We start from the raw sequence: 23560 nt of genomic DNA, 5'->3' as shown, positions 1-23560 counted from the left end.
TCTTTGTAATTAGCAAATTAAGAAGACTTCAGTTATCAAGGCTTCATTTTTCACTAAGACAATTTTTATAATGAATTGAAAAATAGTTCTGTGACTGACCGACATGGATGTCAGATCCTTGTTATGTATCTGTAATGTCACTCAAATCCTACTTGTGAGCAGAAATATTTGTTACTGCACACTGACTTTGGCAGCTCCATGTCATGTAGCTGGGCCTGTATCCAGTTGCAGTGTGCTCACTTCTGGTTTATTATATGATAGAGGAGCTCTGTGTGAGCATGTGACAGTGAACTAGCACTGAGTTCCCTTAAGTCTGGGGTAAAGAAAAATAATTTTGGTCTTGCTATTCTCTAACAAGCTGGTGCAGTCCTTTCCCTGCATATCTCTCACCTGGAGTTGTTAAGTCCAGGGGACAGATATACATCCCCCACCCCTCCATTTTTTCATTACTAGCCTAATAACTCAGTCATACGTTTTACTGTTTTTCATCCTCTCCCTTGAGTGCGCTGAAAAAAAGCTTAGAAAATGACACGGGGAAGCTGAAACATTCAATGTGTTTTGCCTTCATTTTTCCTCCAGGCAATTTGTCAGCTCAGAGTGCACCATCAGTCTTGCCCCCTCAGCAGACTCTTCATCCTCCTGGTAGTGTGCCAGAGACTGGACAGAACCATTTGTTACAGCCCCTCAAACCTTCACCTTCCAGCGAAAACCTCTACTCTGCCTTTACCAGTGATGGTGCCCTTTCAGTACCAAGCCTTTCCGCGCCAGGCCAAGGTAAGACTTCAGGCGGATTTAGCATCAAGTCTTGCACCTTTACTGCTGGTGAAAGAATGGTCTACTTGGTGCCACTTGATGTTTAGTACACATCATAAAGTAGACAGGGAATTCGACTCCAGTGTGTGCAAACTGATAAGGGCATACGTTTTGCAACTACATTTCTAGCTTCTCACATAAATAGAACATGCTAAGATTGTTCAAGTAATTAATATATAGTATGTGGCCCTGTCTGCTATAATGAAAACACCAAGGAGAACACAAGAGAATGCAGTGTGGTGGCAGCAAGCAATATTCTTCTGACCTGAGAGGAGAAAGCATTGGCTAAAAGGGTGAGGAGATGAAGGAGAGAGCTAGAGGAAAGGTGGGTTCTGATGTGAGATTAAGGAAGAGGCAGAACAGTTTTGTTGGTAATAAGTAATTGAAAAGGTAGGAAAATTTCCAAAGACTCCTTTTAGAATTTGAAAGTGCTGTGGCTGATTCTGATTCTGATGATAGTTCAATTCTTTTGCTTCTATGAACGTAGTTGCTTCGGTTTTTTATGCAATAGCATCTTTTCAAAAAGCTTTACCATAGACTGATTAAATGCATCGAATCAAACAAATATTATTGCTGCATTTGTAGAAGTCCAAATGGAAAACAGAAATTGACTTTTTGAAAGAATTTTGGCAAGAATTTTCTGTAGAGATTTTTTGTGTTGAATTGTTCAAGTACTTTTGAAGCTACTTGTGGCTCCCTGTACATAGTGCTGTACGGTATCTTCTACAATTAGATGCTTTTGCTGGCATTTGGCTTTCCTACCAGTGGAAACCCCATTGCTGGGTTATAAATTGGAGGTTAACACAGCAAACTTGGCCTCGTGTTCACTGTACTGAAGGCGAGTCTCTTCACTCCGTATGTTGTCTGCATACTCTTTGGTCCACTCTTTGAAGCTTACTCTTGTGTGCCATGTTAATGCATTTCACCCTTCCAACCTCAAGTTGCTAACATCTTGTAGTGGTGTTCTGTCTCTTCTCCTCTCCTTTCTCTGTTCTACCCGTTTTTGTTTTCTCACAGGCTGTGCGAAGTTTAACTGTGCATCTGAGAGAGTGACGTTCAAGCCTGGTGGCAGGAGGACCCGATTTCTGAGTACGCCCTGCTTGGCTCTTTGTGTGTAACACCTTTACTCCTTCCTTGTCTTTTTTTGTTTTGTTTTGTCTTTTTGTTTTCTTCTGCTGCTTGGATCTGTTTCATGCAGCCCATCCTCATCTGCCATCTCGTATTCCCTCCCATTCCATGGCTAGGCTGAGTTGCTCTTAGCATACCTTTAGAAGTTTGGGTTCTCGTGTTAGGTACTCTGTTTTTAAACTGTTTTAACACTGATTTCTCTAAGCTTTTGGTGAAAACTTCTCTGGGCAGGTCAGTGAAACGGCAGAAATTGAGGTTGGCTTGCCAGATGTGATATACCGGGCCTTTTCTTTTGGCCTGCTTATTAATTACACTTCAGTATATATTAGCTGCCATGAGACTAGCAGGATGACTATTCTTTCCTAGGGAAACAGTGAGGAAGATTTGTTTCCCAAATTACTCCTTTGTTTGGGGCACTGTTGTAACTGAAGGCAGAGGGGTTGTGTAGCTTCCTTCCAGCAGTGTGCTTGCTGTTCAGGTTGGGTATTTATGCATGCTGTCAGCACCAGTGCTGATCACAGTGCAGAGCATTGATGCCACCTGTAGGCAGTTAACATCGACTTCTTGTGTTTGTTAGCAGATGGAGATTAAAAAATCAAAACTTAAAAATAGTTATAGAATATTTTCAGGTCAGCTCAACTGGGCCACAGATTTAGAAGCTCTTAATGTGAATCATAGACAGACTAAATATGATGCACATAGCAGTACAGGTGGGGAAATGGCCATCTTCAGACATTCTGTCAACCCTTGCAAGTTACCTTGCAGCCTTTCTCAACATCCTTTCGCTGGTGCTTATGTTACACCAGATTCAAAAGAGAGCCTCAAACTTCTGATGTGATTGTCTGAACTAACGATGTGCTTGAGCTGAGGCTGCTGCTGCAATGCTTTTTTTTTTTGGAGAGCGCTGCGACATCTCCCATGCTGCTGCTGCAGGCTGGACCCTTTGAATGCTCTGACATTTGTTTCCCAGACTCCAGAATGACTTGATATGAGAGTTCCGAGTGCTGAAAAGAGACCTTCAGTTGCTGCACTGCCTAATGTACCATGCATCTGTAGCATCTGTCTTGCTGCAGTTGGCAGCCAGAGAATTGTGTGTAGGAATGAGACCGGGCTTTCTGCAGAGACAGCTGCAATGCAACCAGCACAATCCTCCAAGGCAGCAGAGACAGAGAGGAGAAGCATATTTGTGGCTGCTGAATTTTGCAATGATATCTCATTGGATTTTAGATATATTACTGTGCGGATACTGCAGTAGCAAACATCTGCAGTTCAAAGACTTTTAACAGCTCCTTTCTTGGAAATACTTATATGCTTACCAAAGCAAACTCTTTAAAATCCTCTCTTGTCTGCCCTATCCCATCCTTTTTTGGGTTAGAGAGTATAATGAACAACTACTTCACTTCTGGAATTGACAGTGAACTGAGTGTGAGAGTGTCATGTATTTCTAAGGCTCTGGCTTGCTGCAAACTGTATGCCATCTGGCTCTATGAGTACATTGGCATGTATATCCTTTGCCTGTGGGGCTGGTGCTAAGAAAAATGGATTCTTATTGAAATGTGTGTTGCAGCTGTCCTGCAAAAGCAGGTCATACTCGTAAAGGCATGGCACAGCTTGGCCTGGCACTCAGCTCATTACAGGCTGTTTGCTTCCTGGAGTCTTGTCCTTCAAGTGCTATTGCAGACTGTTATGGAGAGTGACAACTGGGAAAGATGCTGGGTTCAAATCAGCAGCGTTGAGAAAACAGTGCAGTAGTTGATGCTTGTAACTGTGCAGTGGGAGAAATAGAGTGGTACAGCCTGGCGGGGAAGGTCTGTCCCACGGATATGGGAAGGCCTGAGAGAACAAGGTGACAAACCATGAGAGCACTTGGCTTATCAAATTCTTCTCACTTTGTGACAGTCAAACTTGATAGCTGTAAAGCGCTTTCCAAAGCCCTGACAAAAATGCAAGATGTGTTTGCTTTGCTTGTGTAGTAACAGCCAATTGAAACAGTAATGTTTCCTGCCATTCTTCACTACAGTTTGGGCAATCTGGAATACTAAAAAATAAACGCAGAAGGCCAAACCGTTTCTTTTTCTGAAAATTCAGCTCATGAAACTGTCAGAGCAATCTCAGGCTTTTTCATAGAACATACCAGAACTTTCAAGAGCCCTCCTGTGCCATGCCCTCTGTTTCTCACCAAGCTTTTCATACTGTTTGCTGATACTAAACATTTCTCACTGTTTCTCTTTATCTTTAACAAATGACTCTCTCTTTGTGCTTCAGGGAAGATGGTGAAAAAAGTCTGTCCTTGCAACCAGCTCTGTAGTAATTATCTTATTTCTGTTATCTCCAGCTCCTGACTGTAAAGCTATTCATTGGCTTTTTCTGGTCACTGAAGCCTTGCCTCCCTGACTCTGTCTCCAGCACAGCATCTGTCTGTCTCCGTTATGCCCTCTAATGTATACTCTGTTGTTAGCATATCTGCATAGCGTGGCTATTACCTTTGCAGAAAAGTGGAGGCAGAGCCTCACTTTCCCTGAGCGACGACTCCTTGCTCACTGCTAATGACAGTGAATTGAGCATCGAGGACAGCTGCTCACTGTGATGCGCTAACGCTGTACCTTTGAGCAGCTGGTTTCTTTATGTATCTGACGGGTTCTGCCACCTCAGTGACAGCTCCAATGGCAGAGTCTCCTTCAGCATTGCAAGAGTAAGCCATCTGATCTCAATCCATGTCCTTTTGTAAGAGATGTGTAGGAAAGCCACCATATGGTCACGTCCTTGAAGACTTTGTAAAGGTGCCTTTTGACTGTTGGCTCATGGTGAGATTTAAAAATTTAAAATTAATAAGAAAAGGTTAAAAAGGCTGGGTGTGAAATGAAGGCATTGTGGGTGGCAGGCTGGAGAAAGGAGAAGCCTGTTTCACTTCAGGTCCTTCATGTCAGAGAAGGAATGGGGACGGCTGCTGTGACCAAGCAGGAATGCGGGGGTTTGTTTCCATTAAAAGCCACGAATTGAAACACTTCCTTCTCACACTCTTCTGGATGGCAGCTCCAGTAGGTGACAGCTACACCAGGGTTAAAATGTGAAGTTCCTAAGAAGTCAGTTTTTACAATGACGCTATGGAAGCTCCAGTAATTTTACAGCTCACCTCTTCTAACCTAGGCTGGTCTGCCCTCAGGTCATCTGTGACCTGAGATAGGAGTTCCACAATAAAATCACCTTGCAGACAAGTCTCTTTGCCCCCCACTTTTCCTGTTCAGCTTAAACCCTGGACTAAACCATGAGCCAGTCCTCTTCAGAACACTTCAGCTTTCCTAAACAGTTTTTTCACATCTTTGGATGAATGCACTGTAGTATTTCATGATTAACTCTCTCCATTGCATGGCCTGAAGAGGCTCTTCAGCGTAGAGCCAAGATCACAGGTTGCCAGCTGTGCGCTTAGTGATTAACATAGAAATATGAGACATGAGAACCAGATATTGGCCATCATGAAGAGTATGAGAGGAAGTGTGTCAATCCCTGCATGAGCCCTCATGGTGGAATGTGGTTGTTACTGGTTTCAACACCTCGTCTTGAGTTTCATTTTGTTGTTTTTGCCTGTTTTGTCTTTAATTTCACCTTCTTTTTCTCAGTCACTGTTGTTATTAAGTAAGATGTGGTGCATGCTTAAAGTTTTCATTATTTTATTGTAGATTTTTCCTTGCCACCTTACGGTATGTTTCTGTTAGCGTTCATCTGAGCTGCAACTGCACTCCCTGGTCAGGGAACCCTATTCTCTCCTTCCCTGTGTGCTGTTGCATGCCTCTGCCTGCCTGTAACAGCTGCTGCCCCTCTGGTGAGCATCCTCACTGGGAGCCATCTCCATGCTTGAGCTGGAACTGGTGGGAGGGAGGTGTGTCCTTCCCTCTTCAGCACTACTAGAGGCGGTAACACTTTGCTTATTTGTCCCGTGTAGTAAGTATGTCACCTTCCTAATTCACTCCTTAATGTAAAGCATTCCTGCAGGGGTTTGGAGCCAGTTGGTTTGTTCTTTGATGCCGTAGTTGCAAGGAGTGTGGCTGCTAGCCAGGGAGGGTAGCACAGAGGAGTTAGAATTGCAGTATCATTAAGGTTGGAGAAGACCGCTAAGATCTTCCAGTCCAACCAGCCCAACACCACCATGCCCACTGACCACATCCCTCAGTGCCACATCCACACGGTTACTGAGCACCTCCAGGGACAGTGACCCTACCACCTCCCTGAGCAGCCTGTGCCACTGTAGCACCACTCCTTCTGAGAAATCAGCTGTCAGGCAGGAGCCAGTGACTGTCATTGGAAATGACCGTCTTCGCTAGGAATTTTGATGGTCAACTTTTAATCAGTTTTCTGCAGAAATTCTGCCGTACGCTCAGGTTTTCTGGGCTTCCCAATTGCAGCCTTCAGAGCAAGCAAGTAAAATATTTGAAGATATTTGAAAACCAGTTAGGTGAAGGTGCTTGCAGTGAATGCAGGGCTTAGCTCTATACTGATGAGGAACTTGTTTTCAGTTAAAGGGATCTGAGAATTGCAGTTTCGTTCTGCCTTCCCCATGGCCCTACTGGGTCCCATATCTAGAAATGAATGAATACATCCCAGAAGTATCTTCCACATCTGGGATGAAAACACTGCTGGAAATTAGAAAGCTTACCTGATAATGGACAACTTTGGCTACTGCTAGGATATCTGTCTTGTGAAGAGCTTCATCTTGAGTGAAGCTTGTTGCTTACAAGGGTGAGGCAGTGAGCGAGGCTATTGTACACAAACATTCTGGATGTTTTCTGCAGGGTGCTGTTCGGCAAACTTTCTAGAAGAACCAGATCCCCAGTATTCATGTGAAGGGTTTTTGTTCTTGTGGGCGACCCAGTGAACAGAAAATCATGTCAGAGCGCATCCAAGGAACTGGTCTCATTTCTGCCTTCTTTAAGCTGTATTAGTTATTTGCATCTGAAATGCTGATTCTTCTGGCTAGGAAATCTGAACATCATGGCAAAAAAAAAAGTGCTTTCAGAGGGGAAAAGCAAAATTTAACACAGTGCATGCTTCCCCTGCTGATCTCCGTTCTTTAGTGGATGAAGACTATCCCGTCTGGTTATCCTCAAGTATGGCAGCTGTTGGAAACAACAGTTGCTGTTTCTCATTGTGGCTTTTTGTGTAATCTGAGTGAATTTTTCCCCTTCATTTTAAGAAGTGGAGATAATTTTCTACAGAGCAGCTGGCTGTGCTGTTTGTAGTACTCCATATTCAGCCTCCAGCATTGCCCTCTGAGGCAGAATTGACTTGTGCTGGTAGTGTTTGCTACTAATTAAATGGTGTAGGATGAAAGAATGACACGACTACTGTCATTTGGTGCTGAAATCTAATCTCCTTTTTCTTCTACAAAGACCTGTAGGCTGCTGCTGTTCCCCTGTCAAGATGACTACTTGCAGGACTTCTTGAAGGAAACATCCGTGAAATATTAATAATCTGAGAAAATGCCTGTAGGAGTCCTCGTAGTTCCTACTTCAGCTTGTCTTGGAATTGAAACCTAGACTTAAACTGCATGGCATTTTAATTGGCTCTCTATCGTTGTACCATTGCCACAATTATTAAACTCAGTGAAGGAAGCTGATCTCGACCCCAGTTTTGATTCCCATTTCTTGTGTTTTTAGGGACCAGTAGCACTAACGCAGTTGGGGCTACAGTGAACAGCCAAGCACCCCAGTCTCAGCCTACTGCTATTGCCTCCAGCCGAAAAGGGACTTTCACAGATGACCTGCACAAGCTGGTAGATAACTGGGCCCGAGATGCCATGAACCTGTCTGGCAAGAAAGTTGGCAAAGGGCATAGCAACTATGAGGTAAGATTTAACCCATGAATGTTTACGGTAAGAAGCTGTCGGGTCTCATTGCCTATCTCAATCCAGGTATCCTGGCCAATTGCTCTACAGAAATGTTGGGTAAACCTTGTGTGTGCAGTATTATATTGCTGATCTGGAGGAGAAGAGGGATAGCTGAAGAGTGCGGCCGTGGTGTATTCTTGCAGACAGTCATTTGGAACGGCCTGCGGGCCAAGGGGATAGCCGTTGGCTTGTAAGAACGGTCATTTAACCTGGAGGTTGGATTTTCTTTCAGGGCCCTGGAATGGCAAGAAAATTCTCAGCACCAGGTCAGCTCTGTATCTCTATGACATCTTCCCTGGGTGCTACGCCCATCTCTGCAGCATCAGCTACCTCTTTAGGTCCCTTCACGAAGGCCATGTGCCCTCCACAGCAGTACAGTTACCCAGTGGCGTCTTTTGCCGCTCCATGGAGTGGGACGAGCGGTCCGGCACAGCAACCGCTTGGCCAGTTCCAGCCCGTAGGTGCCACGTCTTTGCAAAGCTTCAACATCACGGGTTTGCAGAAGTCCATCAGCAACCCTCCAGGCTCCAACCTGCGGACCACTTAGCCCTGCCCGGAGAGCGTGCTGGCTAGACCTCGGGACAGGACGTGGGGAGGGAGATGGGGCCCTTTGTCAACTCCTAGTGCTGCAATGAACTGGTTTGCTTGCCAGACTGGGAATTAATTTCTCTTTTCCACCTGTTGCTGTTAACTTTCTGTAAAGGGGGCTTCCCCACATGCTTTCAAGGGGGAGGAGGATGATCGGCATCCTTAGTTTGGGACAGTTCTTTTGACTCGAGGGCTCCCGCTTGTGTGTGAAGCGAGAGCCGTGAAGATCAGTCACGGGGCAGTTAACGCAGTCTTGCTGTAAAATTTCTCTGGTTTGAGGCTGAATCCGCGTATGTCAAGATGGGAGAGTTGAATCCTAGCATGAGGCTTTAGCGCACTTCTCTCCCTGAAGATCCGAGACCAGCTGTCCAAATCCCCCTCCTCTCCCTCTCCCCACTCAATCGTTATTTGGCTCCAAAACGATGGGGCGCCCGAATGGACTTGCAGTGCAGCCCGTGCTTGATAGGTCATTACTGCTTTAAGTAAGATATTAACAGCTTTGACTGCAGCATTAGAGCAATTTAAATTGTTTAAAGATTTTTTAAAAGTTCCCTGCGGACATGTACTTACCATCAGTTTTGATGTGGAAACACTGTGATATATAAATGTTGTTGGACAACAGTAGTTTAAAAATGAGTGGAATATAGAGGGTTAAAAAAGTTAAAAAGTTAAAAAAAAAAAAAATGGGAAAAAAAAGCTAGCTATATCCTTATACTTATTGGAGACACTTTAACTTTTTCCTTTGTATTTTCATTGTATTAGATAAATAAATGTGAATGTAAAATTGTATAAATTAATGTACTTGAATACTTGTCTGTTCTCCCAGTATGCTTGCTGGATATTTTAGTGCCTTGGACTTCTATTGCTTCTGCAGTTAGCGTTGTCTTCCCAGCAGACCCCAGGTGGATGGAGGGGCAAGTTCAGAGAAGGCCGCATTGGTAGTACCTGTGGAGGGGGGCTTTACCACCGGCACAGTGATACTGATACCAGGCAGAGCAGGTGCAGCGGGTTGGAACTGAGCTCCGAGTGATGGGAAACTTGGCTGAGGGCATGATCCGATGTTGCTAGTGTGATGAGGGCCAGGTGGGGCAGGACGGAGGGCTGTGTGTGAAGCCGGAATGAGACGAACCGCTGTTATGTAGAGGCAGGAGGTCTGGATCAGGAATGGAGAGGATGGGGAGAAGGTGTGTCTGTGGGAAGGGTCCAACTTGAGGTGCAGTGTGTCCCCACCTGAGAAGTGGTGAAGGTGTTTGGTCAGGAAGTGACTTGAGGGAGAGGTGCCATTGCTCATTGGCGTGGGCTCGTTTGCTGGGATCGCTTTTCTTTCTTTGTTTTGTTGTGGTTTTTTGGTTGGTTGTGTTTGGTTGTTTTTTTTTAGCCATTGCCGCCAGGAATAGTCTTGTCCTGGCACAATGTCCATTGCCGGCAATGGATGCACTTGAAACAGCCGGCATCAAGAATTTTCCTCAGTCTTATATGGAGGATTTATTTACGCTTTAGTTCACTCTTATCAGATTTGCAGCTGGTACTGGGCCTGTAGCCGTCACCTCTGAGTTAGCCGTACTGTACCTTTGCTGTGTTCATCCTCCCTTTTCCTATTTAAGAATACTGGTTTCCTCCACAACGTTAAAATAATACCAGCCAGTATTTACAGAGTGCTGCAAAGAGCTGTGAGGGGTCGGTGCTGCTTCCCGGCGCTGGGGCGGCTCACTGCTGTCCGGAGGTTGGAGCACGCAGGAGATTGTCTCTTGCCCAGGTTGTTTATTCCCTGAGCGTGCTGTTCCCCTGTGGAGCTTTAACAGGGAGCTTTTCTGTCTGCGAGTGTCCTCACCTTCATTTTGTTTGCAAAGAGATGTGCGGGATCCATTCCTTTCCTCTTACTTTTTTGTTTGTTCTTTTTTTTTCTTTTCTCCAGCATTTTTGGCAGCAAGGGAATGTACCGAGTGGAGAGAGAGAGTGAGATGCCAGAAGAGGGCAAAAGCCAGCAGCAGGGAGCCTGAGCTCCGAGATCCTTAGGTTTGAGGGCTCGTTCTTTGTGACCTCAGTGCGGAGTGGAGCTGTGGGAGAAGTCCGTGGTGGGAAGGGGCAGAAGCAGGGGGGGAATGGGGGGAGAAGGCCCACTGCTCTGCTCTTTGTCCTGGATGGTGCAGAGGTTTCCCAGATAGGCCAGGTGGGAGGTGAGAGGTGCACCTGGGGGTAAAGGAAGCGGTTGCCGGCCCCAGATGGTGCTGACACACAAGAGGGGGATGCTTGCGACAGGGGAACTGATGAAGCTGAGCGCAGCACGTGGTTATTTAATTTTGATCTAATACGTTTGAAGTTGTTTTCACTTAATGTTATGCAAGAGCTGGTTTTATTTACCATTGATCTCCCTCCTCCCCCTCCTCCCCCTTCCTGTGGATAAATAACTGAAGTCTAGAGGAATAAACTAATGCTACTGAACTGTTAAATTATTTTGTTTAATATTACACTTTGAGTATCTTTTTTTCCACATAAAATCTGTTTCTGAATTACAAGCGTTTTCTTTACGTTATTTAACAATGTACACTGTAAAAAAAAAATAAAAAAATAAAAAATAAATAAAATTAAAAAAACCCAATAATAATAATAAAAAAAAGTTGCAACTTTCGGGCTTTCCCTGGCCACAAGTCAGTCGTGTGTTTGGCAGCGTCACCCTGGCTGCTCTCCCTTCTATGGTTGCGCTTCATGCTGCAGTTTGTCACCTCTGCAGGACATTGCAGGAAAGAAACCAAACGTGCTTTGCTGGGCGCTGGGTTGTTTTTTTCTCTTGGCCTCTCCTGGCTGCTCCCGCAGTGATATAACGGCTGCGCTATTGATAAGGGTTACTGGTTTGCTGCTGGGTCAGTCCTTCTCTTCTCTGGTTCAGAAGGGAGCAACGGTGCTGGGCGCTGCCTTTATTTAGTCCGGATCCAGCCTCAATTCCACCCCCCAAACTTGCAACTCTACCAGCGCAGTGTAAGAGGGGAACTACACAGAGCCGTTCTCAAGCAGCCATCGGCTTGCAGGAATCATTTGGTATTTCTAAACACTACTTAACTGCTGCATTTCTTTCCATTTTAAGAACGGCTTCTGTTATGAGTCACGCTGCTCCAGTCCTTAAAGGAAAAGCTCTGTATGTGAACATTACTGCTTCATTTTAAAAAGGAGCCATCCAAGAGGCATCTGGCAGTGCCCCCCCTGCAGGAGGCGTCTCCCTCTTTGCACCGTTACACTGTCAAGAAAGCTGGTGGAGTTGTTGGAGACCTTCAGGTTTTCCTGTACTAAGAGCTGGGAGGGGCTTTGCTGAACACAGCAATGGTGCGTCTGCACATTCCCTTCTGCACATTCCCTTCTTTACAGGTGTCTTATTTCACCACTGGGCGCGTGACTCAGACGTGTGGTTGGTATTTCTTTCCTGAGCTGCTGTGAGCTCACTCAGCGCTGACTTGGAGAGAAACCAATATTGCTGAGGTCTGAAACTGTTTCCTAGGTAGGATCTATGACAGTTCATTTCACCTGTCCTGTCTTTTGGTTAGTGACATCTGTCCTTGTTTGTCCTGTTTGAGAGGTGAGTGGATAATAGCGGCTGCTTAAGAAGAAAGGACTGATAAGTGGCGAAGGTAAAGTAGGAGGGACAGGAATAAATGCTTCATAGAAACTCCTATGTAACATTTAGATTGCTTTATGAAACTCATCTGGAAAATAGACCAGTAATGGCAAAGCACAGAAGTAAGGTCCTTTTTCAAGTCTGACATAGTTGGATTAGTCAAAATTGATGTCAGTTTTCCTGATTTCAGCTCCCCCTTCCAGCCATGCTGCACCATCCTGCTGCTGCTGCTGCGTAACACAGAACCAACTTCCCCTCTCGAGCCCTGCATGGCTCAAGCTGCTTCAGGCACAGAGGGCGCTGCCACCGCTCTGCTGGTGGTGCCCAGCACCTGCCTGAGGCAGCAGGGGCTGCAAAGCTGAGCCCCTTCACCAGGAGAGGGAGAGATCCAACAGCTGCCCAGCAGAACTGTTGCCTCACCAGAGCAGGGCCTTTCAAGCTGGTACTGCCTAAACGCGGCTTGGAAGGTCTTCCTTTGAGTTTATTACTACGAGGAATAGCTGTTGCTTTGCTCTGAGCTTGTGGAAGTGAATAGGAAGAAGGTAGAAATAACAAGTGGTTTGCCTGTCCAAATTTAGTGTTTATTCTTGTGTTAAAAAGGAGTAAAAGCTTATTTAAAACACTACAGGTAAAAAAAGGGGCTCTCATTCATTTCATAAAGGGTCCAAACAAGTGCTTAGATGCTGTATGTACTCCTCGGTAGCAGTCCCTTTGTGTTCCCGCCCTGGTGCTGTGTGGGCTTGAGGGGTGAGCTGAGGCAGAGCTGTGTCAGGGCGATGCTCTGCCCCTCCTTGTGCAGCCTCTGGGCAGGCAGCTGGGCTGCATGTGAGAGGCAGAGGCTGCCACAGCTGCAAACAGCCTGAGGGAATGGGACACAGCAGTTGGTTGCTTTCCTGGGCCTGGAGCCCACCCTGTCCTCTTTTTATTGGGGAAAACTTTTCTGCATGCCAAAATGCGACGCTGAGCAGGAAAGCAGCTGTGGCATCTCGTTGGAAGGTTTACTTATGCTATAATTTTCAGGCAAATTCTTAGCAAAACAGCCACGGGTTGTGCAGGGGCACAAATGATTGTGTGTTTATAGAAAAAAAAAAGTCTGGACATTATAATAACCCCAAAGCACACACAGTTCTTGCTGGCTGTGCCTCTCTGGCTATTCTGTGTTGCTTCAGGACAATCTATTAATAGATGCAGCTTCCTCACGTACTTTGAGCAGCCAACTGCAGTCTTATGATGTAATCCAGCATGTAGGTAATGATGCCGCTGTGTGTCCTATGTAGGTTCCAGCCTCCGTTTCTTCCAGCTTTGACTTCTCCTGTGAGGGCTGCGCTCTGCTGCACAGGGAGACAGAGAGTGAGAAAGGGAAGTTCCTTAAAGCTTTTCTTTGGAAGAGTGGATAACAGCAAGACAAGAGGAAACAGTTTTAAGTTGAAGGAGGGAAGTTCTTTACTGTGAGAGTGTTGAAGTGCTGGAACAGCTGCCCAGAGAGCTTGTGGATGCCCCATCCCTGGAGGTGTTCAAGGCCAGGTTGGATGGGGCCCTGGGCAGCCTGGTCTAGTATTAAATGTGGAGGTTGGCAGCCCTGCCTGCAGCAGGGTGGGATGGAGATTCATGATCCTTGAGGTCCCTTCCAACCTGGGCCATTCTGTGATTTGCTTCTAAAAGTACTCATTGATTTATTTTTTAGCTCTTCCCTGAGAAGACAGTTGGATGGAAAGAGTTGTCCTGTCCCGCTATCACAGCACTCCACACAAAAAAAGGGATGTTTCTCCCCACTCCAGATTACTAATCTGACAGCAAAGCTTTCCAAGCCAAGAGCCGCTGTTGAGAAAGAACTCAGTCATTTATCACAGCGCATACCTGGTGTGTGTTGGTTGGCACCGTAGCTGTTGCTCGCGAGAGCAGCAGATGGCTGCAACTGTGCAAACCTGGCAGAAGGTTTGTGATGATGCGTTCTCTGAGGCGTCCTGTTACGAGTTGTCATCTGGTGACATCCGCGGGGCGTCTCAGGGGGCTGCTGTGCCGCTGCTGGGCCTGCTGCTTTGTGACACATCAACTTGTTAAGGTCGGTTGTCTCCAAGGAAATGTCCCAAAGTTCAAGATCATCTAGAACAGATGAAAAGATGATGGAACCAAGAGGAACTCCAGGACCAGCCCACACTTTTCCTACAGTGGTGGCCACTATAGGAGTTAAACTGTAAGGTATCTTTTATGTCAGTGCAAAAGCAGAAAATGAACTTCAGCAAGGTCCATGCGCTGCGCTGTGTGACCCAAATAGCTGGAGCTGTGTTAAGAAAAGGCACTTTCCCTCCCCACCCATGTTCTGTTTTTGTGAAGTGTCACCAGAAAAGAAGAAATTGCCAAATATGTCTACCGGTGCTCTACTGAACAGCATAGGGTAACACTTCACATACTGATGGACATCTCATCTATTGCATGTTCTAACATTGTTTTCCTGCCATTCAAGCAAGGTTAGTACTGCTAAGGTCAGACTCCCACTTGTACTCCAACCTCTTCACAACTTCTACCATTACACGTTGAAGAATTAATCTAAATACCAACGATTCAATATGCTGCTGTTCTTTACTCTTGGCTGACCTGCAAAGAACTCTTCTTCGATTGCCAGCTCCTGTTGTGCTGCTGCCGGAGTGCTGTGTTTTACGGGAGGATTGGCTGTTGCTGTACAGAGGTAACACAAGAAGAGATTAAAGTCTGAAATACAGAACTCTTCTGTTCCTGCTTAGCAGACAGACCATGAGTCTGAAGTGATTGCTCCCAGGTACCCCCTTTTCCCACAGCTGCTTAGATTTTGGAAGCAGTATATACAATAGTATGGATGCTGCTGATGACTAGTGAGAGCAACTGCAATACTATCAATGCTTTTACCCCATCCCCATGTTCCTGCTTACCACATATCTGTCCAGACTTCCCACAAGTGAAAAGTAACCTACCAGCAGCTCATGCAACGTCTGCTTGCCTGCAGCCACTTCAGTGAAGCACTGCAGCCTCAGCTCTGATGCAGCACAGTAATGGTACAGGTGACAGTGGCTGCACTGCACAAAGCTTTGGCATGGTTGGAAAGCTGCAGTTTTAGTGATGTGGTTTTAGAGCCGCTTTAAGAATGTAGGGACAGGAGTGTGAGGATCTTCCTTTCTTCCGTCTCAAAGGAGTTTAATAGCACAGTATAAAACAAAAGAAACTGATCAGGCTCCCATACTGAGAGTAACACTTGTCTGCCAGCAGCTACCATTAAAACTGTCAGCTTCTAATGGCCCATCTTACCCTGTTTGCTGCTGGGAGTAACTTCTGCAGCCTGACGTCTCTTCTCCATCTGTTCCCGGAACTGTTGCTGCAGCTGCTTTTGTCGCAGTTTCCGCTGGTACGTGGCATCAAATTCAACAGCTGGGGAATCGGTATTTCTGCCCCAACCCCGGGTAAAGACAAAACAGGAGTTCAGTAACTCTATTTTTTGACGAAACATTCATACTAATATATAATAACTGCAAGAAAAGTCCTCTAAACCAATACTGTATGGCATCTTTCAATTTGGACTGTTCACATGCTTCGAAGGGGACGGTAACTTCTAACTTCCTCAAGTACTGTGCTCAGTTTTGGGCACCTCAGCACAGAAAGGGCATGGAGGTGCTGGAGCAGGTTCAAAGAAGGGCAACAAAGCTTTTGAAGGGCTTGGAGAATATGTCCTATGAGAAGAGGCTGGGGGAGCTGGGGCTGTTTAGTCTGGGGAGGCTGAGGGGAGACCTTACTGCTCTCTTCCAGTATCTGAAAGGTGCTTACAGCAAGAGCAGGGCTGGTCTCTTCTCACTGGTGACAGGACAAGGAGAAATGGCCTCAAGTTGCACCAACGTAAGTTTAGGTTGGATATCAGGAAAAACTTCTTTGCAGAAAGGGTAGTTAAGCACTGGAATAGGCTCCCCAGGGAGGTGGTTGAGTCACCATCCCTGGATGTGTTTAAAAACTGTTTGGATGTGGTGCTCAGGGACATCATTCAGCAGAGGGTTGTTAGTTAGGGTAGTATGGTTAGGTTGTGGTTGGTCTTGATAATCTTTGAGGTCTTTTCCAACCTAAGTGATTCTATGAACATACTCAGAACTGCTTGGCTGCTTCTGATCTTCTGTCACTCCAGAAGCCTCTGTGTGACCAGGCTTGCAAGTTGGTGCCATTTCATACTGTTGTCTCCATCCTGGGTTCTGCCTTTCCAAACAGCCGTCATACCTTGCTTTCTCTATTTCAGGCTCATAGTCCTGTCTTTTTGTTTTCACCAAATCTAACCCAGGGGGTATCTGGTAAAGGAAAAAAGAAAACACATTCAGAAATTCCCTTCATGAAATATGCAGAGGTCTTTCCTATACGGTTCTGTTAGAAAATCTTGTTTGTTCACTCTAAGCAGAGAAGTTTAGAAACTAAAATGCATTTTAGTTTATCTAGTTCATCACTTTGTGTCAGTTCAGTAGTTGTGTTCTTTAGGGAAGATATCCTGTGTCTCTCCATACTGTGCTCTGTGATTTTATATATGGCAGCGCCTCTAGTAGATGACCCTGGCAAGGCAGAGATCTCTGTCATCTTGACTTGGTGAGATGTCCCTTCAGAACAGTCCCTCCTTCCAAGCTAGTTAGCTACCCAGCGCCATGGTATAGCTCCAAGCTGACTAGCAGAGCTGAGTAAATCCCAGTACGACAAAGGCAACTTTCCTGTGGAACAACATGGATCAGCAGCAGCAAAAGGCTCCCTTTTTTCCTCAGTGTGTGAGGTAGGTTACTGCCTAGCAGCCTACTGCCCCCAGCTGGCACTCATCAGGAGCTAACAAGATTATGACCAACAGCCTGGGCACCTTTAATACTACAAAGACTGCTGTGTTACATCAAAGCCTACTTTGTGATAGCTCTGAAAGAACAGGCTTACAGTGCTGTTGTTACCAGTGGGACGTGCAGCACAATTTCTTGTCTTTTTCTGGACCAGAGAACCCTGAAAGAGACATTTCTTCACAGTGCTTGTTAACTCTGAAGGTTCACTGTTTGAACCTAGGACTTCAGAGGGAAAAGTAACTGCAACTCTCCCTTGCACGGTGGAACCTAAAGCTAAGCCTAAAGGAGCCTGAGAAGCAAGGCAAGGAGTAACACAGCCTATTTCTGTTCAGTAATGGAAAGAACCACAGTGATGGTAGGGAAAGTGTTCAAGTACACATCAGCTGTACAAACTAACTCTTCCTATACTCAAGAGCCACTATTTGCTACACAGTGGACTATCAAGTGTTTAAAACAAATAAAGTGTAGATTTTGCTAGATGTATTCCCTCCAGCAGCCAAGTCTAACACATCCTGCTCTCGTCATACAGCTGTAAATTTCAGGTACCAACACATTTTGAAGCCAAGCAGAGGATGTCTGCAGGTCCTCCTGGATGCTCCTAATGTAGCAAGCGAACAAAATGCCATTTACCTCTTTTGCCTTTCTTGGGGGGACTGGCAACAGCCATAACTTTTTTGGGTTTGATCTAAAAGCTTAGATTCCTCCTTTGTAATACAGATGCATCTCTTATATTGCAGTGTTCTTTTGGGAAGGAGTGGCTTAACTGAAAGCTGAGATCATCTTTTGAACTTAACTTTTCTTTAGACCTCAGTACAAAAACATTGCTATAGAATACCTACTCAGTATCATATCTATTCTAAAAAGAGCAATGAACAGACATCCAAAGGGTGAAATAAGAGGCACAATGCAAACCTTATTAGAATGACCAGGCTGAGAATAGTACAGCTGGTGATGTGACTGGGGCTTTGTAGAGTTTGAATGCTGATTTTAGTAAAAGGACAAAGCAACTATCAATGCACGCACTGATTTTGTTCCTGTATGGATTTTGCTTATTCTTATGTTTTAAGTACAACAGCCAGCTTTGGGATGTGATCCATCTGGTACTGTTTCCAGAACATGCTGGGCTATGCATGTTAAACTTTATTGGAAGAAGTTTCTTACAGAAAAACACCTTGTTTTCTGCCAGAGCTCCCTAAAATCTAGAGAATTTTCCTCCTGCTGCCCAGTATGCCCGACCTTGGCTTCCAGCTTGAGAGTCCTCAGGATTAAATGAAATGCTCCTGGTTTCACAGAATGTATAGAAAACAGCACCTAGAAAAAGCTAGTTTAAACAGCTAATCTTCCTGGGGTAGCATTTAACCTCTTATGAGCACAGATGTAACTGTACACATCACTGGCACTGAACAGAAAGACTTGGCATGACACTAAATGTCACACAGCATCTTGAGTAGAATACTGTTTCTTCAGCTGTCTCACCATAGTAATCTTGCCTACTGAAAACAGTTAAAACATTAGAGTAGTTGTAGTAAAGTGCTGGCATAGAACTCAGTAACTGACAGCTCATGCAATCAAACCAGCAGGCAAATGCTGCAGGTCTGATAGCAGGAAATATTTGGGGCTAAGATAAATTTGTATCATTATTTACATTCCTTTTAACATGAAGGACCAGGAACAATCAACATCTAGCAGTACCTGCTCTGAAACACCACGTACTGTACCTGACGTGGAAGCTTATTAACTGCTTGTAGGTAGTCTTTGTCTAGGATGCAGTTCCCAAGAGCATTTCCAAAGCACCTAAGAAACAAGGAGAGCTCATTGTGACTGAAAATAACAGCTCCCAATTCACTTCTGAGAGTGTACGAGTACTGATCTTCACACAAACACTGATCTTCACTTACTTGAGTGCCCTCTTCAGTCCATCTGTCACTGCCTCCTTTCTTGCCTTTTCTAAGGACAAGGCCTTGGACTTCAAGCCTTCACTGACTCCATAGCCCACATCTTCATGGTAAGAGCCATCCTGCAGTAAGATTTTGAAAGCATTAAGTATAAAGGAGATTCTGCACATAAAGCATTCCTTGCTAGATGCTGTGCTTTCCTAAGCCTGTTAACTTGCCCTTAGCTGGATGCTTTGTAGCAAGGTCAATGTTTTAGACTCCACTATGTTCTCTGGTGTAGTGCATTACTCCTGAGAACTACAGTTTGGCCTAATTACTTTCATTCCCAGCTTTATGCAATTGCTCAGCTACAGACAGAGGAAACAAAAAATCCACTTACCTTAAGCTGGACTTTCACAAATGCACAGACCCCCACATAGAACCTGCCGTTGTTGAGATCAACAAAGTCTGAGGGGATAAAATGGAGCATCCTAAATAACACAAAAGACTTCTGATCCACCCAGATCAGTTTCTTACGTATGAAAGAAATTAGAGTTGTAAACATTACTCCTCATTCAGATACATATCTTAGATATGTTTAAAGAGTAACAATTCTTTTTCAGCTGGAAGTAAAGATTTAAACTATCAGTTTATAGAAACAACAATGGAAAAGAACCTCAACTGGCTATAAAAGCAACTTATTTCCTATTATCTATCAGAAGCCTCTGATTTGGGAAACATTGCACAAGGCTTAATCCATGACTCTCAGTCCGGAACCTTTTTGAGAAACTTTTCCTTCAAGTCATCATAGTGTAAAATATGGACAGACTTATTTTATGCCAATCAGAGACTTACCAACATTCTGTTGAGTGACTGAATGAGCCCAGCCATTGAAGCCAAACATCTCATTGGCCAGACTGATTACCTTGTGACCTTCAATGTAGCAGACCTGAGAAGAGAAACATACACGTATATATATACACATACACACACACACTCTTTACTTTAAAGAAAGATTACATAGATTATCTTGCCCTGAGGAAACCTGGCTAAATTCAAGATAATTGAATGATGATGCAGATTTAGGTTCACCATCTGCTGACAACTGTGATGGGGGTAACTGAATGAATATGCCAGAATTAAGGGGAGCAGAGCTAGCAGGCAATAAAGAAGTAAAACTGAGCTAATGTCACATCATGATTCATATACTCCAGTTCTAGAAGAAGAAAAACATCTCAATGTTCCTTCCACAAGTAGGAAGAACCACTGAAAAGTTAAGTGGCTTTTCCATAAGAACATAATTTTAAAAAATAAGGATTATTATTATTTTAATAATTCTCTTGAGGGGAAAAAAATGCAAGTTAAAACATCTATGCATCTATGTATCTATTCATCTATGTATCTATTCATCTATGTATCTATTCATCTATGTATCTATTCGTACCTTTTGTCCTCCTCCAGCTTGCCGACTGCTGATATATTCTGGGCCCAGTTTCTGACGAAGAGCATGTTGGATGGCTTGATATTCATTTGCTGTATATTGATACTGGATGGAAACAAAGTAAAACAAAATTTCTCATTCTTTCCATATTAGCTATCCCTCCTCTCCTAATATTACTTCATAAACCCATTTTCCCTGTCCTTGATATCTTTAATGATGATTTGGATGAGAGAACTGAATGTACCCTCACTAAATATGCAGACAACACCAAGTTAGGGAGAAATATCAATCTGCCTGAGGTTAGGAAAGCCCTAAAGAGAGATCTGAACATGTTGGATCAGTGGGCTGAGGCTAATGGGGTGAAGTTCAACAAAACCAAGTGTTGAGACCTGCACTTTGGTCACAACAACCCCACACAATGCTACAGGTTGGGGCAGAGCGGATGGAAAGCTGCATGGAGGAAAAGGATGTGGGGGTGTTGGTTGACATTCAGCTGAACATGAGCCAGCAGTGTGTGAACCAAGAAGTGTTTAAGGAAAGGGTAGATGTAGTACTTAGGGACACAGTTTAGCGGGAGACATTGGTGACTGGTGGATGGCTGGACCAGACCTAGAGGTCTTTTCCAACCAATTATGATTCTATTCATCATTAAGCTCTAGAAAATGTTTTCCATTTCTCATAACCATCATTTACATAAAAGAAGTTAAATGAGGCAGGTCTGGTAGTATCCTAGTGAAATCTTAATGCAATCATAATCCTAGTCAAACTTGCCAGGAATACACATTCACATTTATATCCGATCTCTCAAAACTAATACGTAATATTTCACAAGAAAAGTCTTTAAAAACTCAAATTAAACCAAAGTTTATCACCACATTCCATCAGGACAACAGCCAGGGTGATGAATCTAATTAGATCATTACTGAGGAGTGTACAGCATATTCCCCTACTGCAGGGAAGGTCCTTCAGATAACTCCAGTATTACATCACCGCTCTATGACTCTAACCTAACTGTATCCATCTTTACAATGAGCAGATATGTGAAGGAGATTTCCAGTAATGCAAAAATGGAACTTCTATTTCTCAGGCAAAGGGAACTGACCTGTCCGAAACAAGCAACTGAACTGCTGCTGCTGGTACTGCTGCTGCTGACATGGCTTTCACTGTCCTTCCCTTGCCTTGCAGGCATCCCTAAAGACCAAAGAAAATACCATTATTGAAAATAAGAGTCAACTATCCATAAGAAAACACATCACGATAGTCCACTGCACACTAAGTATAACAATATACTGCAATATATTGGACAATACAGTGATACCATTCATACTTCTGTGCGTATGTCTGTGGACCAGCTGGAGATTTGTTTTCTGATGCTGTTTTACAGCAGCTCAAATTCTTCTTAAAAACATTATACTGTGCAATAGACAGAAACGGGCAGAAATGACAATCAGCTTCATCCCAAAGGCAGATGTGCTGTTCTGCTCTTGTATAAGAACAGAGACAGCAATTAACATGTTGTAAGTCGTTATTCTAAGTACTGAACGGGTAAAAATGATGTGTTTTTATTCCTTGTAGACACCCATGAATGCTGTGCCAATAACTCAGTAGATGGCACCCTTTTCTAAGTCAGCACCCAACACGTACCCGATGGTGACTCGGCTGTGCTGCTTTACATCCTGAGTCACTATTTATTCTAACAGCTGGTGAGAACGAGCCGGATGATGCCATGAAGGCTGGTTCCTCACTTAACTCGCCTCAAACGTTAACGCTGGGATAGATAATCAGCTGTTTGCAGAAGAGCCACAGGGCAGTGCTGACACATTAGCAATACAAATGCCCTACTCTAAATCTACCTTTAAACGCTCAAAGGAATGAACTCGTACGGCCCCACCGACAGGGGCTTTGGACGCCATACCTGGATGCATCCAGGCCGCACACCCTCCTCCTCCTCCTCCTCCGCCGTTCGCAGCTCCCGCGCACGCAATGGGGCGGTGGAAGCGGGCGAGGCTACGGCGAGAGAGAGGGACAAACATCCCGCGGGCGGAGACGGAGGGGAGGGCAGGGCAGGGCAGGCCGGCTGGGGGAGGCGGGGCGCCGCGCGGCCGTGAGGGGACGCGGGGGGGAGGGAGAGGAGGAGGAGGCGAGCGAGCTGGTCGCGGCGCTGACGGGCAGGTGAGGGGCCCCGCTGGGCAATGGGGGCCGCGGGAGGGGACGGCGCCGCTCGGCGGCCGCTGGGGGGAGCCAGGAGCGGGGCGGGGCCTGCGGGAGCCGGTAGCTGCGGGCGGCCGCCGGGCTGGGCAGGGGCTGCGGTGGGGCCTGGTGGCCGGCGGGAGCCGCTCAGGTGGGTCCGGTTCGCTCCCGGGGGGCTGCGGGGCGGCAGGGCCGGGGGGAAGGCTGGGGGGGCGGATGAGGGGTGCGGGGCCTCGCCGCTCCGTGGGCCTCGAGCGCGCTGTCACCGCCCGGGGCTGTGCTGTGCTGTGCCGTGCTGGGTTGGGCTGTGCCGTGCCGTGCTGTGCTGTGCTGTGTTGGGCGGCGGCAGCAGCACCCCCGGGCCCGGCTGCCCCCGCTGTCCGGTCGGAGGGGAGTGGGGCGCGTCCCGCCGGGTGGTGCTCAGGGAGGGGGGTGGTTGTGGGGCGGCCGTGGGGCTCCGCTTCTCTTCCTTGCGATCGTGATCCGCCCCTACTTGGTCAGCGTGCCCTCGCCAAGCGTCCGCCTTCATTGTCTCGGTGCCATCAGCAAGGTAATGGTGCCGGCCGCCTTTCTGCCCCGAGCAAGGCGAGCTGTGATTTCCGCCCCACCTCTGGGCATGCCGCGTTCATCCCACGGAACCTACTACAGCGCCGAGTGTCAGTTGACATCATGCTTTGTTTCTGCATCTGCAGCCATCCTGAAGCGCGTGTCGGGAGCTGCTGGCTTTCCACATCTGTCTCGTTCCTGACGTGAACCTTAAACCTCAGCAATGAAGGCTCACGATGCCTTTTGCTTGGGGTTTTACGTGCGACTTGGAAGCCCGTGTTGTGGTTCGTGCTGATGGGGTGTGAAATGTTCTGGGTAAAACCCTGATGGAAATGGGGAGGTTTAAGAGACGGGAAAGCAGAAAGAAATGTCTGCGGAGCTAAGGGAGAAGCAGAAGCATAAAAGATGAGAGAATAAAGGCAGATTCCTAGAAATAGAATGGGTGAGGAGAACAGTGTTTTACATCTTATTGAAGCTTGTTCCAGGGCAGGGGGGGCATGTGAAGGTAGGTGGGGTGATTGTCGCTGAATAATACATTGCCTCCAAACCAACAGGTTGTAACAGGAAAAAGTTGTCCAGTTTGGCTGCAGGGTTCTGATTGTATTAAGATGGCCAACCCAGTTTGGATGTCTGAACAGTAACCTCCACCATCTGCCTGCCCTCCTTTTCTCC

General features: G+C 45.8%; 3 protein-coding genes across 28 annotated transcripts in view; 2 read left to right on the top strand and 1 right to left on the bottom strand.

The window, feature by feature from the left end:
* WNK1 (WNK lysine deficient protein kinase 1) overlaps positions 1-10976 on the top strand; it is a 96459-nt gene extending 85483 nt beyond the window's left edge. For 7 of the 14 annotated variants that reach the window (XM_015865429.2, XM_015865392.2, XM_032445317.1 and 4 more), the window contains 5 exons: positions 580-774; positions 1831-1923; positions 4207-4248; positions 7593-7780; positions 8055-9106. In XM_015865429.2, coding sequence (XP_015720915.1) covers positions 580-774; positions 1831-1923; positions 4207-4248; positions 7593-7780; positions 8055-8369 — 833 coding nt within the window. In that variant the 3' untranslated portion in view covers positions 8370-9106. Of the gene's footprint in view, positions 1-579; positions 775-1830; positions 1924-4206; positions 4249-7592; positions 7781-8054; positions 9107-10325 lie in introns of those variants that run through there. The other 7 variants (XM_015865437.2, XM_015865473.2, XM_015865453.2 and 4 more) reach the window with 6 other exon arrangements.
* RAD52 (RAD52 homolog, DNA repair protein) lies at positions 10292-22206 on the bottom strand. 2 transcript variants are annotated; one of them, XM_015865624.2, is made up of 12 exons: positions 22068-22206; positions 21255-21343; positions 20156-20257; positions 19567-19660; positions 19112-19179; positions 18736-18854; positions 18556-18631; positions 16119-16315; positions 15297-15433; positions 14613-14693; positions 13875-14120; positions 10292-13345 (listed from the first exon to the last, which is right to left on the bottom strand). In XM_015865624.2, exons 1-12 carry the CDS (start codon positions 22183-22185, stop codon positions 13287-13289), a joined length of 1386 nt encoding a protein of 461 aa, XP_015721110.1. In that variant the 5' UTR covers positions 22186-22206; the 3' UTR covers positions 10292-13286. The 2 variants fall into 2 exon arrangements, with proteins under 2 accessions (XP_015721110.1, XP_015721107.1); XM_015865621.2 differs by having other exon boundaries at positions 10292-13348; positions 22068-22203.
* A 31-nt stretch (positions 22207-22237) lies between these two features.
* ERC1 (ELKS/RAB6-interacting/CAST family member 1) overlaps positions 22238-23560 on the top strand; it is a 274077-nt gene continuing 272754 nt past the window's right edge. For 11 of the 12 annotated variants that reach the window (XM_015865524.2, XM_015865513.2, XM_015865503.2 and 8 more), the window contains exon 1: positions 22394-22493. The gene's annotated coding sequence lies outside the window, so the exon portion shown is untranslated. Of the gene's footprint in view, positions 22325-22393; positions 22494-23560 lie in introns of those variants that run through there. The other variant, XM_015865493.2, reaches the window with a different exon arrangement.

This window comes from Coturnix japonica, chromosome 1 (assembly GCF_001577835.2).
Source record: "Coturnix japonica isolate 7356 chromosome 1, Coturnix japonica 2.1, whole genome shotgun sequence".
In the NCBI taxonomy this organism is placed as follows: Eukaryota; Metazoa; Chordata; class Aves; order Galliformes; family Phasianidae; genus Coturnix; species Coturnix japonica.
Note: the sequence above shows the minus strand (reverse complement) of the source record. Positions and strands in the feature narration are given on the sequence as shown.

Excerpts from the sequence above, each read along its gene's own strand:
- RAD52 (XM_015865621.2), bottom strand. The coding sequence starts at position 22,185 with ATGTTTGTCCCTCTCTCTCGCCGTAGCCTCGCCCGCTTCCACCGCCCC. Across the intron at positions 16,316-18,555 it reads TTAATAAGCTTCCACGTCAG|ATACCCCCTGGGTTAGATTT; the intron begins GTACAGTACGTG and ends TTCCTTTACCAG. Across the intron at positions 15,434-16,118 it reads AAGCAGCCAAGCAGTTCTGA|AAATACCGATTCCCCAGCTG; the intron begins GTATGTTCATAG and ends GGGTTGGGGCAG.